Raw genomic sequence first — 17753 nt, 5'->3', positions numbered from 1 at the left:
ATATGTCAATTTGCGACCGTGCGGGTCCCTCGCCGAAGATACGGAAGAAGGTCGGATGTCGTATGGCCTTGACGTAACTGCGGTGGTGATCCATCTATTTTACGCATTTTAAATAAATCATTAACAAGTAGTATTAGTATTAGTTATGTAATCTTTTATCGAAAATTTTATTAAAGATCGTGGTGACCCGTACGCTTTACTTATATTTTAAATAAATCATTAACAAATAATATTAGTTATGTAATCTTTTATAGAAAATTATATTAAGGGTTTTCAATCCTAAGCTACGGGTTATGAATCCTAAACTAAGGGTTTTCATTCCTAAAATATAAAGATAAGTCAAATAATTAACAATTAGTTAGCATACAATTAGTATAAATAATTAATAAATAAACAAATAACTAACAAATCAAATAATTAACAAGTTATTATCAATATATTTAATAAATAAACAATTAAGTAACTAATCAAAAAATTAATAAATTATTATCGTATTATTTAACAAATAAACAATTAATTAACTAATGAAACAATTAAGAAATTATTAACAAATAAACAATTGGCTTAACAAAAACAAAATAAATAATTAGCTACGGTCTAACAATTGAAATAGCTAGTCTAACAATTAATAAATACTTAAGTCGCTAATCCAATAATTAACAAATACTAAATAAACAAGCAATAAATAATTAACTAATTAACAATAGATAAACAAATAAATAAAAAAAAATGAAAAAATAGGCGGTCCCCAATACAGACGGGATCGCCCAAAAAACGCAAAAAAAGAAAAAATGCAAAACGAGTAATCCACCACGTTTATACAATGACCATGCTTAGGGTAATAATATATTTAACAATGTAATAGAAAATTCGCGAAATACCTAGATTGAAGTTTTTTTTTGAGTTTTTGAAATGTGTTATCTGCCATTCATTCGAAATCCAACCTTAGAAACTTGTTCCTACACTTCAATATGACCAAGAATATTGAGTTTTGGATTGAAAAATAACACGAAATTATTGCTTTTAAGGGGGTTGACCACCGAAAATGTGGGGTTAATGGCGGGTGGGGACGGAGACGTGGTGGGGAAGATGGAGGGACCCATGACAACATTCATTTAATTTCGTGCGTGAGCGCCCAATCGCACTTCATAGTTTGGCCTTCATTTACCTAAATTGCGCGAATACTACTAATGTCATTTTTTTTTTTTTTTTCGCACTTTTGCTCAACTTTTATTTTGTCGCTTACTTAAGCATTTAAGTCATGGATTCCTATCTAAACGGCTACAAAGTAATTAATTTAATGTGTAAACACGACAATTTACCACTCGGCCGCCATCTAAACCTCAACGTGAACAACTTTTACTGTATCACACAATCCCACCAATCATTAAAATAACAACTTATGTCCTTTTTAAGTGAAAAATTACCACAATCTCTCTCTCCATTACGTACCTTATTATCTCATATAAATTAATATTCCAAGTACATGGAAAATCAAACTTCCTGAATCTTGTCCTCTGTTCACAAATACAAAAGTCGTATTTGCCTGACCATAACTTTTAGGTGTGAATTTCAGCTGGTTTCCATATTCAGGGAAGAGACTATATAAATTCATCAACAGGAGCCAAACAAGGCTCTATGTAATGTACGTGGTATTCAAGCCGTTGATCATTGGTAGTGAGATTGTTGAAGAAGAAGACCAGTGGGAAAAAGAAAGATAAATTCTACAAGAACATTTTTTCCCTGTTTATTGAGAGAATCATTTGATTTTCCTGAAAACAAAAAATCAGGTTCGAGATTTTGAGTATCCGAGACTTCATCTTTTTTCATCAGCAAAAATCTACGCCGTAACGGTAAATTAAATTCCCGCCAGATTTTGCAGCTACTTTACTGTATATATCTGTCGTTCATAATTATATTTATAGGCCGATTTACAATTTGAAATTAATGTATACTATATAATATGCATATATATCTTCAATACTAACTACAGGAAGTTGGTGTAACTAGCTACACCTATTTCATTAATGCTGGAGCTGCGTGTGGATGCTGATTTTGTGTTCATTTGAATTTCAAATTTTGAAACGGTTATTGTGTTTATGTATATGTTTTGAATGTGTTGAAAAAAATTTATTAGGAGTTGTAGAAAAAATCAAAATTGATTAGGATTTGATATTTTAATTCATGTCTTGTTAGGATTTAAAGTAAATTCATATTCGAAAGGTTTTCCTGTTTTAAGTTAAAGTAAGTTTCATATTATTATGGATAACGTTACTGCTAGCTATTCTCATATAGTAGAGATTGTAGAGAGAATTAAGAGATTTATGAATAAAATATTTTTCTTCAGTTTCAGGCGAGTAATTTGAGCAATGGCAGAGACGATGAATGAAGTGGAGATGGTGAAATGCGAGTGCTGCGGATTGACGGAAGAATGCACGGTGGCGTATATAGCGAGAGTTCGCGAGAAGAACGAAGGGCGTTGGATTTGCGGACTGTGTGCTGAGGCAGTGAAGGATGAAATCACGAGATCGGAGAGGCGGATTGGTAGTGAAGAGGCTATAAATCGTCACATGAATTTCTGCAAAGAGTTCAGAGCTTTAAAGCCGCCACAGCATCCAACGGAGGAATTGATATCGGCGGTGAAGCAGCTGATGTTAAGGAGCTTGGATACGCCGAGGTCAAGTCCTGTGAGAAGGCAAGGTTTGGTTCGAATTCGATCTCACAGCTGTTTTTCAGTTGGTAGTTGAACGTACAGTTCAGTGATCAAGATGTTACAATTCAAACCGAATGCAGGATTAGGAGTTCGAAGTTCAGTGGAAAAGTACAAGTGAAATGAATGACTTTTGCATTAGTTGGTGATTTGAAAGGAATATTGTTAAGTAAATCAGTACTAATAGATGATTACTGAAGTTAGTAGCATTAGACGAGAATAAATTTTGCTGCTTAAGGTGGTATAATTAGTTTGAACTGTTGTTCAATTGTGAAGGATAGCTATGCTGTTAGAGAGTCTTTTTTTTTAAGTGAAACATAGTATAGTATCTAAATTTATCTTGTTTGGTTATTGTTGGACTAATTGAATACTGGTTTTAGTTTTCTTTTAGCTAGATCTGATATGATACTTTTGGTATGGGTTGATTCTCTTGGGAATTCTTTTTAGATTTCGTGGGAAAACGAAATGAAAGTACTGTTTCTGATTGCACATGCAGGTTTTTTTTTCTTTTTTTGGTTGTGGTTTTAAAATTGAAACATTCATTTGAATTCCATCAGTAATCCGTGTATAGGGCGAAATCCGTAGACACCAAGTGGACGTATCAAAAGGTGACACGTAGCGATGGAGACATGTCAGGTCCGAGTCAGCAAACGAGGGGTTCCGCGAAAGCATACGAAACTCTGGATAAGTAATTTGGTAACCCGCTTCCGGAGGCAGAAACTACAAGAGGCCTGGAAAAGCATGCCAACTCACTGGTCAAACGTCATTGGAGATGTGACCGTTACAGAAGACCTCAAGTTTCCTCCAACCTTTATTAGCCTTTATTAGGCTTTATTACCCTTTATTGCCTTTTATTGCAACATTAATATTGGTAATTAAGAGGGCACGATTCATGGAATCTGTACCCCATAGCTCTAGTATAAATAGAGGTACTCATTCTATTGTAAGGGCATCTGAAACATTATGCAACAATACAAAGTGTTCATATTATTCTTAGCATTCGCTCTTTCTTGCTTAATTCGTTGAGGTTATAGTGATTCACCGCCCGGAGACTCTTGGTCAAAGCTTCTCCAAGGCCCAGGCTACATAACTAGTTATACTTTACTTTAACTATTACTAGCTTTCATTCTAATAATCTTACCTGTTATCTTATTATTGTGGTTACATTGATCCACGTGTCATTGACCACGTCTACAAATTCAACTGTAACGATTTTTCATGTAAACAATCAGAATTGGAAATACTACCTCAATTAATAAAACAAGAGACTCATCAATGAACAAAAATAAATATCTATTCTTTTGGCATCTGTGTATGGATACCCGATTTTGAGGCCGTCATTTAATTTGTGTTGTTTTCTAAATTCTCTTGCACGTGTATCCATTTCGGATAATTTCAAACAGTGTATGTCTGAAGTTAGTCATGACGAAGTTTAACTTCAACAATATATGATTGAAGTTCAATCATTTTTGTCCCGCAATTTTTGTCCGAAGTTCATGCACATATTGCTAAGCTCAAACAAAAATGATTGAACATTAGTCATATATGGTTGAAGTTCAGACAAATGCATGAACTTCACTCATATATAAAGCATGTCTGAAGTGGTATATGTGCAAAAATTTTAAAAAGGTGGAACAGATAAATGATGTTATCAAAACAGTCGATCCAATGAATTTTTTACATCCATCTCATCAATTGAACCTATCCCCAGTTTACAAGACTACGTATAACCGATAGACTAGTCCAAAAAACAGGTACTCAAATGAAATAAGAATTTTTGTACCTCTTTTGACTTAAAATTCTAAATTTATCTCTGGTTACTCACACATAAGGGTGTACAAAAGTCCACCGTTCATTGTAGAAGACTGTATAATCTGAGGACTTGTCCACCAAACAAGTACTTAAATGAATATAGGATATTCATTCACATGTTACTTGTGGTTAAGCACAGTTGATTTGAAGTCACTCTCCTAGTGGGTGATTGGAATGTGAAAGGGCGAACAATTTTAAGAGGAAACTGATAATGTCAAGTGGGTTGTTGGAGACTTGAGAATGACTCAATACATTTTTTAAAGAAGTCTCTATCTATCTGATAAAAGCTGGAAATTCCATGGAATACAAGAAAGCAAAGCTGAGTGAGTGTCTTTTTCCCCTAACGAAGAAGCTCGCAGCTTAAAATTGACACTGTTGCTCTGGTACTGAAAATACTAATTAACTTTCCACATGACTTATTTAATAAAGGAAAACTATGGTGAAGAATCAAACTTTTGAAATTTTCTTTTCTTTAGATAACTAAATTTGAATGTACAAGCATGTTGGTGATTAAGCATGTTGGTGCACTTCTCATTGTCCCAAAATAAGGTATAAAAATGAAGTGTTGATTAGTGGCGGAGCCAGGATTTTGACTAAGGAGATTCAAAATATAAAAAAGTAAACATACAAAGAAGTCAAAAAAGATTCAACATCTATTGTATATACATAAAAAAATAATTTTAACCATGTATAAATAGAAATGGTGATGATTAGTATACGATCACTCAACTATCAGAAATGGTGTAACAAACTTACTTTTCTTTATATTAAAAGTCACTCAATTATTGGAAATTGTATAACGAAGTCACGTTTGATTTTTATTTTATAATAGAAAAGTCGATCGCTTTATATTACTATCAGGGGCGGACCCACCCTATTAGGAGGGGGGTCACGTGTCCCCCCTAACCTCGGGAATACCCTGTACATATATGGTGTATATACCTTAAAGAATGTATATGTATTTAAAAGGACCCCTGAGAGATATCCATTGCTTTGGTGCATTTGGTTGTTGTGCCCCTTAGATCCTTATATGACACCTAGGTTCGAGTCTCGCTTGCAACACCTTTATTTCTATTTTTTGTTGAGTTTGTTTTGTTTCCGTTCTAAACCTATTTTCGTTTCTTCCAATTTTGAAGTTTATACTTTATACTACTACTTTACCAATAACTTAGCATAGTTATTAAGTTTTCAAAGAGTTGTATGCCAAACTTTTACATAATAAGTGACATATTTATATTAAGGCAGTGGTCATTAGTGCCCCCCTCTGCGTCAAAATCCTGGGTCCGCCTCTGATTACTATATCATACCATATAAATTCTTAGCTGGAAAACTTATTACATCTAATAATTTAATGACGCGACAGATGTTTGAAGCCAAAAAATAAAAATATAGAACCCAACAATTTTAACGACAATAGGAGTATCGACCCATGAAACTAGCTCCCCAATCCCAACTCAAAAAGGAAAGTAGAGTAACATAGAAGGAAAACAAGAAGGCTCAGAAGAACTCTTGGAAGGTTAACAAGACAGTTTCCCCTTTCTCTTTCAACCAGTCCAAGAGCTGAGTTTACTCGAATTGAAGGCGGATAGCCATTAAAAAAGGCGGCTGTGGGATATGAATTTGGTTTTAACCGGTCGCCCAAGTTGGAAATTTTATGAAAAATACTTCAGAAATGTCATAGCTTGAGACATGTTAAAGAACACTGTCCTTATGGATATTCCATCAGTAAAGATGTATTCCCCAAGATTCAACAAAATTTTCCAGTATAAACTTGGAGCAACAACAAAGAAAGAACCTGGACATTTTTTTTAACCACCAAACAACGTGGTGCAATGGATGGAGCTGCTCCTCCCTTAATCAGAGGTCTTGAGTATGAATTTTTTTTTGATGGAAATAAAAATACTCAAAGGAATAATATTAGCACAAGTGAAAGAATCAACAATGGCTATATAGAAGAATTTTATCAAACTAGAGAGAGAAGGTAAAAGACTTTACTTGATAACTCAAAAACTCTTAAATATGTGACATAGCATCTCTATTTATAATACTAAAAAACCAACATAGACTAGGATTAGAAAACACATTCCAATATGAACTGGATAAATAAATCCTAACTAAATATGAATTAAATAAACTACCAAATATCAAATCCTAAACAATTTTGGATTATTAATCTTGGTTTAACTTCAACAATTCTTGATAGGGAGCGCATCCCTTGAATGAGGCCCTACGTGGCACGAATCCGGATATAATCGGACACAAATGCGGGTAAGGCACACCGGGTGGGAGAAAAAAAAAAGAATCTGGACATTTTCTTAGTAGGCGTTTGGACATGCGATTTCAAACCATGGTTTCATGTCATGAGATGAAATCAGCGTTTGCCATTTCATCTCATGGTTTCATGTTATGAGATGAACTCCCAAATCATCCAAAAAGGCATGATTTGTTGTAAAATCAACCTAAAAAATTTAGTACAGTATATCAAAAGATGAGCAAGAACAATAAAGTAACAAAGAGAGGAGAGAATTTCTTATTTCATCCAAGTAACCAAGTATGTTCAAGTGTGTACTCATATCACATCACATACCTCTATTTATACTATTACATAGAGGTAGAGTTACAAAAAGGATGTCTTAAAGATGACATTAACCAATTGATATCATGAGATAGTTATGGGAGAGATCATGGAGGTATGGGAGAAATAACCACATAATGGTGAGGAAGTAGTGGAGGATTAACTATACATCATGGAGAAGAGTAGTGGGAGTTAATTCTTTAGGAGTTAGACATCCACCATATTATTCTAATATTTCATAACACTCCCCTTTGGATGTCCATATAGATAATGTGCCTCATTAAAACCTTACTAAGAAAAACCCAGTGGGAAAAATCCTAGTGAAGGAAAAAGAGTACACATATCTTGTAATATGCATTGCATGTTGCCTCGTGAAAAACCTTGCAAGGAAAATTCAGTGGGACAAAACCTCAACTAAGGGAAAAAGAGTACAACGCGTATTATACTCCCCCTGATTAAAATATCACTTAATTCTTGGAGATGACACATCCAAATCTTGTATACCGACTTCTCAAATGTCGAGGTTGGTAATGCTTTAATGAACACATCCGTCAAATTATCAATCGAACGTATTTGTTGAACATCTATTTCACCTTTCTGTTGAAGATCATGTTTGAAAAAGAACATTGACGAAATGTGTTTTATTCTGTCTCCTTTTGTTATATCCTTCTTTCAATTGAGCTATGCAAGCTTCGTACAATATTGTTAAAATCTTCATTTCCAAATAAACATCATACTATTGCAACATATGTTGAATTATTGATCTCAGCCAGACACGCATTTCTAACTTGCTTTGTAAGTAGCTATCACCTTGGCAGGGCTTGAATAAGTATCACTAATTGATTGTCATGTAGAACGTCATAATGTGACAATATCCTCCTCACATGCAAATCGGTAACTTGCTTGAAGACCAAACTTCATGTAACAATAAAAATAATGCCCTGCATTTTACACAACCAACAAAACCTTGACAATATTTATTAGGATAAACAAATCTATATCAATAATCTCTATAATCGTTCATGATCCAATATACCCATCATTTTCATGAGGTCTAAATTATATTTATTATATCTAGCGACATTACAACCATCGGGGTACTCAATGGAATCACACTATATAAGGATTTGCTAAAGCTTTATTTTCGTAAACCTTGTATGCTTCAGAACAATTTAAATCCCTACGGATTTTCTTTCGTTGTCTTTATAGCCATAGTGACAACAATTAATTATACGCATTCAAAATTTTCATGTATTGACAGACTGATAAGAAACCCCATTGCATCAACCACAGGAGAATACATACATTTCCATACAATAATGTTAGGACTTTTGCGAAAAAACCTTTATGCCACAAGGCACAAGTCGTACTTTATATTTATGATTTTTATTTCTCATTTCACTTTTCACATAAGAACCCATTTGTACCCCACTGACATTATACGTTGAGGTCCTTGGACTATAGGTCCAAAACATCACTTTCCAAGTGAAACAAAATATACTTGAACTGCGTATTTTATTTGGCCAATCATTATATCTGTTCACATTTGACAGATTTGAATTCAAGATCCTCATCACCATCTAATGTTGAGCGCTACATTATTTCAAAGATACTGTCGACGAATATTTGATATTGGTTCCAATGCGACATAACTTATTGAGATCTCTCTATTCTCATCATTTTTAGGTACCTGAACCTTTCCTAAGGTTTTATGAAGTTTATGTCGTGGTACTCTTTTTAAAGCACATGCCTCATTATTATGACCATCTTGATCATTTGCTCCTCTCCTTCTTCAAGGAGCTTTATGTTTGGAACCGATTGGTCTATCGACGTAGACTCTATCCTACAAGGACTTTAATTCTAACTGGAGCATTTGCAGCTGGAATATAATATTCAATTTTGGGTCAGCAAATGTGTCTGGCGGTTAACCTGAAAACGAGGATCATACCAGTAATAATTCATTACATACATCTCATTTTTCAGCCGCCTATCATCCTTCCCCCTAATGTTAGGAAATCTAACATTTACCTCCCAACATTATTTGGGGACCCATCTGTATGTCTTTGTGGTGGAACAATTAAATCATATACCGCACATTCAAATTTTTAGATGGGAATTATTTAGTTCCTGACCCTGAACCAATTATGATAGGGAAACTTTTTATATCTTGTTGGCTTGATACATACAAATACTGCTACATATTAAATAACACATCTCATACCAAATTTATTTTTGGGAGATTTGTTCTCATAACCAATTGTTTAGCTATAATTGGAGGCATACAATTTCTGCTAAACCAATTTGGATATAAACCAGTATTATCAACATAATTTCGTAGTTTGGAACTGTGCTCTTAATTTATAAATTGAGCAAACAACCTTGCAAAAATCAAGTTGGAAGTTGATACCAAATGCACATGTGACCATACCATAGATACATCTATTAAAATCATATAATAATAAGCGGTCCACATGGCAGGTGAACGAGCCCATATTCACCTTTTATTTGTTCTAAAAATCAGGGAATGCAATCCCAACCTTAGCTGGTACAATGATCAATTTACCAAGAGAACAAGCAGCACAGGAGAATTCTTGAAGAATCTTTTATTTCTTTAATATGTAACCACGTGAATTCTCAATTATTTTCGCATCACATTTGAACCGGGATGGCCAACCGGTCATGCCAACAGATATTTCTTTCAGTAAACTTCTCGCATGTGATTTCATCATCATGCTTATATTTTTCTAGTTCAAACAGGAGGAAAAGACGGGTAACCTTTCACATAAATGTTTATAACCCGCTTCGATAGTAGTAATATTAAGATATTAAATCTTCTCATAATTTATAGTCTCAATATAATTCATATTTGACCAACGCCTTTGAAACTCAAAAAGTTTCTTTTGAGGCTTACTACAACACCATTATTATGACCAATTCATTCCTCCATGTAGTAACAAACTAGCCTTTTTAGAGCTCCCAATTAATTATGTACTACCACATTTTTCATAACACCATCCTTATGGTGAACATCTCCTTTTTGGAGAAAATTATTGTCATGGCCAAAACCTTTATAAGCAAGACTTATCTTTTACATTTACCTTTCGGTAATTCATGATAAGACATACCACAATATTTGCGACGTACTAAAAGTACGCGATCAATGACCATTTATGCCAAAATAAAATTTCTTTATTTCTCTCAAACCTCCCGTAGAGGTGAGTTGTATTCAACCGTACATAAGCACGTTCTTATACATAATTTTACACATTTCACTTTAAAAAATGGGCGAGCATTCACTATGCCTATCACAAGTCACATTCTCTTCAAGGAATGGACTATAGTCATATATACGTGCTTCATAAATTTTCATTATAAGTCCGTTGTCTTTATCATGTTCATAGACCCACCTAATTTGATGAAAATTACCATATTGATGACAAAAATTACCTTCACCTTTAGAAGGACCATTTTGAGAACCCATAGTGATCTTGTCTTATATTACCACAATGATGATTAACATTATTTTGTCCTTTCTCACGCCCATGTTCATTTAACCACTTGTTTCCATTTCGACTTGTTATACACTGCTACCACATTCCCCTCACGGAATGGAGCATATCAAGTGGGATGGGCTTCGCGATTTTTCATCATATACACATTATTTTGCCTTAGTCATCATTATATTATCAATATAGTGTGTTAGGACTTAAACCCAACGTCTTACACATATAAAGGCATTTTAGGCCGTAATTCGCAGGGACTCGAACCCAATATCTTTTAATGCATCATGGTTCACAGGAACTCAAACCCGATCTCATAACCTTCCCTGTGATCCTTTCTCATGATGGTGTAGATGTACATGACAGTCTAACCTAAAGAATGAATCTCATACGTTAGTGTAACAATTAGTGCAATAAAAATAGAGATTACCAGAAACATAATTTTCTTCTTAAATCGAACGTTAAAACCAATTTCCCTTTCGAAAACGTATGGTAGTGAATAGATAGTGCAAGACATGAGTGCATAAAATACCCACACATGTGTGCACTTATGAATCATATATTTTCATCCTTCTCTATTTAACGTGACACAATGCATAAATAGAGGTTATTAAAACCAAAAGTAGTAGATTATACCTATGCACAGAAACAAAGCTATAGTACCAGTAATTGTTGAAAGAAACATACCTCACCTTCTAAACTTAATTCGGTTATAAAAAAATCATACAGAACTTCGAATCTTACTTTTGGAGTTGATGATCGGTAGCAGTACTCATATCTATGATAAATCTTGCAACCTAAAGGGTATGAGGATCCCATATCGTGAAAATAACTACTACTAATTCTTGACGAAGAATGAGCAATTCGTGCTGATAACGTGTTATAAAATCAACCTAAAAAAGTTAGTACAATTTATCAAAAGATGAGTAAGAACAATAAAGTAACAAAGAGAGGAGAGAATTTCTTATTTCATCCAAGTAACCAAGTATGTTCAAGTGTACTCATATCACATCACATACCTCTATTTATACTATTACATAAATGTAGAGTTACAAAAAGGATGTCTTAAAGATGACATTAACCAATTGACATCATGGGATAGTTATGGGAGAGATCATGGAGGTATGGGAGTAATAACCACATAATGGTGAGGAAGTAGTGAAGGATTAACTATACATCATGGAGAAGAGTAGTGGGAGTTAATTCTTTAGGAGTTGGACATCCACCATATTAATCTAATATTTCATAACATGATTTGGGATTTCAAACCATGGTTTCCAAAATTTTAAATGTAAAACTTGACCCATAAGTTTATATTTTGTAAAAAAAGATCTATAAGTTAGTAGATAATTTTAACAATTACTCCCATCAACCATTTATCAACCTCATTAACTTCTACCAACCTTTATTTATGTTATAACTTCTACCAAGTCATAGTTACATTACTATTCATGTTAAATTTTCTTTTTTATTGAACTAAAGTTTGATCAATTGATGTTGTATTTTTTAGAAAGGCCTTCTAGTAGCGTATTGATTTTGTTATAAACTATAACTTACTCATTTGGTAAGATTGTATAAAATTGGGAATGTTTTGATAGTTTTCACAACTTGTGGGGTTTTATGTCTATAAAAAAAAATACAACTTAAGAAATACAAATTGCATGTCCAAACATAATTTTAAATCATGATTTCAAATCATATTCAAACGGCACCTTAGTCAAATGAGAACACTTGCTTTTGAGATACCATTCTCATTTATTTTTAAACAGGCCAACCCCTTATAGTAAAGTATTGATGAGAGGGAAAACCTTTTTTTGCTCGGATTGCCCTTCATTTGGGGTGGTTTTTAATTTTTTCCCTTCAAATTGGTGGTCTTTAAGTTTTGCCCTTCGCTTAATACTCCGAGATTGCGGGTTCGAACCCCAGCTCATTAAAAAAAAAAAAAAAAAAAAATCGTGCGGCAGAATTCTGCCCATGCGGCTCCTTAAGGCAGAATTTGCAAAACTGACCATGCAAATTCCGCCTTAGCCTTAAGGGAAAAAGTTAAAGACCACCAATTTGAGAGACAAAAATTAAAGACCACCCCCAGCGAAGGGTAATCCTGCAAATTGCCCAAGGGAAAAAGCGCTGGTTCCCTTTGCTCAAACAGTACGTTGTGATGTATACCCGAGACAAGTAGTCCATATGGGATCTATATAAACTTTGCCTAAATGATGGTGAAGTGTCTCAGACCATATTTAACAAGTTGAGGTGTAATGAAAATTCTATAAATAGTTCAAGAGTAAGAGCCCGTTTGGACGGCTTAAGTCAAAAGCCATAAGTTAGAAATTATAGCTTATGGCTTTTGGCTTATTTTTGTCATTTTAGCTTAAAAATAAATGCTTAAAAACACTTTTTTATTTTATCCAAACACTACAAAAGTGCTTAAAAACTATTTTGGCTTAAAAGCACTTAAAATAAGCCAATCCAAACAGGCTCTAAACATGCATTAAGCATAATGAAAACGTAACATATATTTTTATCCAGTAAAGTCACCCATTTGGCTACCAATCGTCAAACAAGCTGTTGGTTAGATTTCAATGTTACAAATAACATTTCCCAAATGCTCCTAACAACATCCGTCGCTTTGGCCGAGTGGTTAAGGCGTGTGCCTGCTAAGTACATGGGGTTTCCCCGCGAGAGTTCGAATCTCTCAGGCGACGGTTACTTTTTTTTTTTTTTTCCTTTCTAGAAGAAACTTATAATTAAATTGTGATTGTGAAGTATAAAACCGATACATAATGGGGTATATTCTTTTGATGTTCATTGTGTTTTAATTTTTAGCCACTCTTGCTCTATGTTACATGAGTTCATTTTGGGACATGTATCGGTACGGGTGTGCAAGAATTCAGTATGCGTGTAAAATTGTCTTTTTTTTTTTTTTTTTTTTTTTTTAGTGTATTTTAATATGATTTGTGTGACATGAAGAATATGCGATCTCTTTTAATTTCTCTAATTCTTTCCACACTCACAAGAAAGAAAAAAAAAATCATGCACATAAAAAAAAACCAAGTTCTACACCAAACGCCCATAACTAACTTAATATTATTTCCCGCCACTATAACTTCACAAAGCCTCCACCTCAGAAAAAAAAAAAAAATCTTAAACAACACCACTACTATCTAACTTCCTAGTGAGTGGGCGGAATCTATTGTTCCCTTATTTCCTCTCTTTTACTTCTCCAAGTGAACAAACTTTAATTTGATAATCAGTTTTGGTGCTTAATTATTCATCAATCCCATTATTCTTTACTTAAATATTTTTATTAGTCATGAACAACATTTCTGTAATAAAGGCATTTGGAACCTTTGTTCTTGCATGGTTCATTATCTTTCAAGGTCATATTGTGGCTGTACATGGAGATTTTAATTATCAAGATGCTCTTACCAAATCAATTATTTTTCTCGAGGCACAGCGATCAGGAAAACTTCCTCCTAAACACAGGCCCTTATGGAGAGGAGATTCTGCCCTTCAAGATGGAAAATCTGCAAATGTATGCTCTTTTCCCATTCCCATTTTTAAAGATGTAAGGGTTATTTCAACGATTCCCATGTTTGTAGTTTGAAAGGAAGACCATCCTGGGAAATTTATTCGAACCTAATTCTTCCGTAATTTTCTTTTCCGGTCAACGGCCTCTTACCAAGTGATACTGAGGAGGGACAAACCCCTTTTTTTATTTGTTTCTCTCCTTACTATTTTTTTTGATCCTTGAATTTGGGTCGGGGTCTGTTTTCGATCCGAACTATGTATACATATCCAAATATAAAGTTAGAATGTATACGTATAGCGTGCCGCTCATTCTGAACCCACTGAATTTAAAACTTAAATTAACTTCCTATGAACTTTGAATCCGAAGCGTGCTAACCTTGGAAGACTCAGATTGGGCTCAGAGTTTAAGAAAGAAAAGAAGACTTTTGAAACGTGTGGTCTAAAACAAACTTCAAGCATTTGTGTACCTATGAGTCATCTCATTAAGAGTAAAATAAGAATTTTAAAGTCAAATTATTTCTAGATATAGAAGGTGACATATTTTTGGGACAATCTAAAAAGAAAAACGTGAAACAATAATTTGGACAAAAGGAGTAATAATTTCTACTAGTACTAGCTAAAGATGAAGAAAAAGCATGTAAATCTTTGCACTGAAATTGTGTAATGCTAATTTTTTTGCTTTTATATATAGGTGGACCTTGTAGGAGGATACTATGATGCTGGAGACAATGTGAAATATGGGCTTCCTATGGCTTTTACAGTAACAACCTTAGCATGGGCTGCTATCGCTTATCACTCACAACTCCAAGCTGCTGGAGAATTGGAAAATGTTCAATCTGCCATCAAATGGGGCACTGATTATTTCTTGAAAGCCTGTTCCAAGCGTAATCGCCTCTACGTCCAGGTAAAATTACTCTATCTTTTTCTGTGCGTGAATATCCAGAATAAAAAGGGCAGCCTGGTGCACGTAGCATCCCACATTCACACAATGTCAAGGGAAGGGCAGCACCCCAAGGGGTCTAATCAATGGTTGATTCCACGGCTCGAACCTTTGACCTATAGGTCATATAGGTCTAAATTTCTCCAGAAATATATAGCTATTGAATGTTCAAGATCTAAAATTGTGCATTGTTTTTTAAAGGTCGGGGATCCAGTGAAAGATCATGAATGTTGGACAAGGCCAGAGAACATGAAAACGCCAAGAACTGTACTAATGATAGACCAGAATAATCCAGGGACAGAGATTGCTGCTGAGACTTCCGCAGCAATGGCAGCTGCTTCTATTGTGTTTCGTGGAACTAATCGTTCCTATTCCCGTCAACTTCTCAACAAAGCCAAACTGGTATTTATTCTGTCCTCATTGTATGATCTTTATTTCATTTGGCAAACTCCTAAATGTACGCTCATAGTGTTTTCTTGGTTTGTGGCTCAGCTTTTTCAGTTTGCCAAAAGCCATAAAGGAACCTATGATGGGGAATGCCCTTTCTATTGCTCCTTTTCTGGCTATCATGTAACATCCCTCTCCCTTAATTATATTCATTCCATATGGTTATTTTTAGTGAATTTCTAAAATGTGAAAAATATAGGATGAGTTGTTGTGGGCAGCAACATGGCTGTATAGAGCAACCAGGAGGCCAACATACATGGAATTCATCCAAGAAGAGGCTACTACTGCAACGGTAGCTGAGTTTAGCTGGGACCTTAAATATGCGGGAGCTCAAATACTCCTCTCTAAGGTAATAATTAAAATCCTTTTTGTATTGACGTGAAGTGCCAAATACCACTGTGGCACAATTTGTGGTCGAAAAAAGTGATGATATTTGGTCCACAAAATGCAGTTCTATTTTGAAGGGGAGAAAGATTTAGAGAACTTTAAGCAACAAGCTGATGGTTTTATTTGCTCAAACCTTCCTCATAGCCCCCATCACCAGGTTCATTTGTCTCCAGGTAAGTCTTTGTTTCTACATTTAAACTCCATGTCTTTCATCGATTGAGCTTGTTTCATTGGTTGACAAGTTCAACTGCCAAATGTCTAATTCATCAGGGGGTCTGCTTCACCTTAGAGATGGAGCCAATTCTCAATATGTTACTGGCGCGGCTTTTCTGTTTAGTGCTTATAGTGATTATCTAGCCAAGTACAAGCAAACGGTCAGCTGTGGTAACAAGCGGTTCAATTCTGCTGATCTCATGGCCTTTGCCAAGCAACAGGTAATAAATTTGCTCATATTAGCACCATTCTGATGCTTCTCAGAATATAATCTTAACAATAGGCCAGGCCAGAATAAAGATTTACAATTCTGTCATACTGAGAGCTATTACTATCAAAATTTGATCATATATGTGGGCACACCTTTAAATTGTCATTGTGAAATGAAAGCACAAAGTTACTTATGAATGATTAAATAATGCAGATGGACTATCTACTAGGCAAAAACCCGAGAGGAAAATCATACATGGTTGGTTTTGGGAACAAACCTCCAACTCAAGCTCATCATAGAGGTGCCTCTGTCCCAAAAATGTCTCCAGACAAAGCAGTGGACTGCTCCATGGGTTTTGTTTACTGGTACAACACAGAAAAACCCAATCCTAATGAGCTAACGGGCGCCATTGTTGGTGGTCCTGATAAATATGATAACTTTGAAGATCGTCGTTCAAGTTCATCCATGACTGAGCCAACAACATATACAAATTCTTTGGCCGTTGGTGTCCTTGCAAAGCTCGCGAAGCACCATGCTCCGTCTTGATCACCTACCTAGATGTTCATTATGGTGAAGATTTACGAAGGTGTATAAGTAGTTTTTTTGCTGATGAATTTAGAGTATGAATGGTGATGTCTCTGTAGGTCCTATATAGTGACAGCTCCGGATAGCTGGCTGCAAGGGTTGGAGCAAATAAGCTCGAGTGTGTCTCTCTTTTGTACAGATTAGATTTGTTTAACTTAGAATCTAGGTACTACTCTTGTAATGTTGATTAGTTACAAGGAATTAAAGTCTGAACCCAGAAGAGTGCTTTCTTGTGGTAGTTTCACAGATAAAATGTTATGTACATTTGTATGCAGACAGAAATTTGAATAACAGTCATTCCAAGATCCTAAATATGAGTTGGTTTCTATTAACACAAATCTCACTGCAGTTTTTTCCCATATGAAAAATCTAACAATGCTTGCATGTCTATGGCAATCAATTTGCATTTTTTCCAAGGAAGAGCACACTAGTTAGAGAAGAATGATGCTAATGAATAATATAAAATAAAATAAATAGAAGAAAATCATGACCTCAACAACAACAACATGCCCAGTATAGATATTAATAAGTGAGTTAGAAAAAAACTCCGCAATTATTTTATTGAGGCGTGTATTACAAACTGATGCCACTCATCAATGGCCAAAACACATACAACGAGTCGCTACTTTTTTTTGTAAAAAGTGTTGATCAACTATACAGTTTTTTAATTAAAACTAAAAAGGGGCAGCACCTGGGATCATCTTGGTCACAAGCTGCCTACGTACCCCCAAACAAATTCTAAAGAGGGAATAAGCCCACAAGTATGTAGTTCTTCTACATATACAACAAATCAATTTTCTATTATGAATCATCTATCTTTTGTCATTATCTAGTAGTCTTCCACG

General features: G+C 34.7%; 2 protein-coding genes and 1 non-coding gene across 3 annotated transcripts; all 3 read left to right on the top strand.

Annotated features, from left to right (window-relative positions):
• Positions 1–2369: 2369 nt before the first annotated feature.
• On the top strand, positions 2370–2831 carry LOC132053881 (uncharacterized). Its single transcript, XM_059445974.1, has 2 exons — positions 2370–2700; positions 2794–2831. Exons 1-2 carry the CDS (start codon positions 2370–2372, stop codon positions 2829–2831), a joined length of 369 nt encoding a protein of 122 aa, XP_059301957.1.
• Positions 2832–13217: 10386 nt separating this feature from the next.
• TRNAS-GCU (transfer RNA serine (anticodon GCU)) lies at positions 13218–13299 on the top strand. Its single transcript has one exon. It is a non-coding gene; the product is annotated as a tRNA-Ser (tRNA).
• A 361-nt stretch (positions 13300–13660) lies between these two features.
• Positions 13661–17220, top strand: LOC132054509 (endoglucanase 16). The gene is made up of 8 exons (XM_059446503.1): positions 13661–14129; positions 14817–15029; positions 15267–15467; positions 15558–15635; positions 15712–15861; positions 15964–16072; positions 16170–16333; positions 16537–17220. Exons 1-8 carry the CDS (start codon positions 13908–13910, stop codon positions 16867–16869), a joined length of 1470 nt encoding a protein of 489 aa, XP_059302486.1. The 5' UTR covers positions 13661–13907; the 3' UTR covers positions 16870–17220.
• Positions 17221–17753: the final 533 nt, after the last annotated feature.

Source organism: Lycium ferocissimum, chromosome 4 (genome assembly GCF_029784015.1).
Source record: "Lycium ferocissimum isolate CSIRO_LF1 chromosome 4, AGI_CSIRO_Lferr_CH_V1, whole genome shotgun sequence".
Lineage (NCBI taxonomy): Eukaryota > Viridiplantae > Streptophyta > Magnoliopsida > Solanales > Solanaceae > Lycium > Lycium ferocissimum.
The sequence above is the reverse complement of the archived record's forward strand: the minus strand, read 5'-3'. Positions and strand labels throughout refer to the sequence as shown.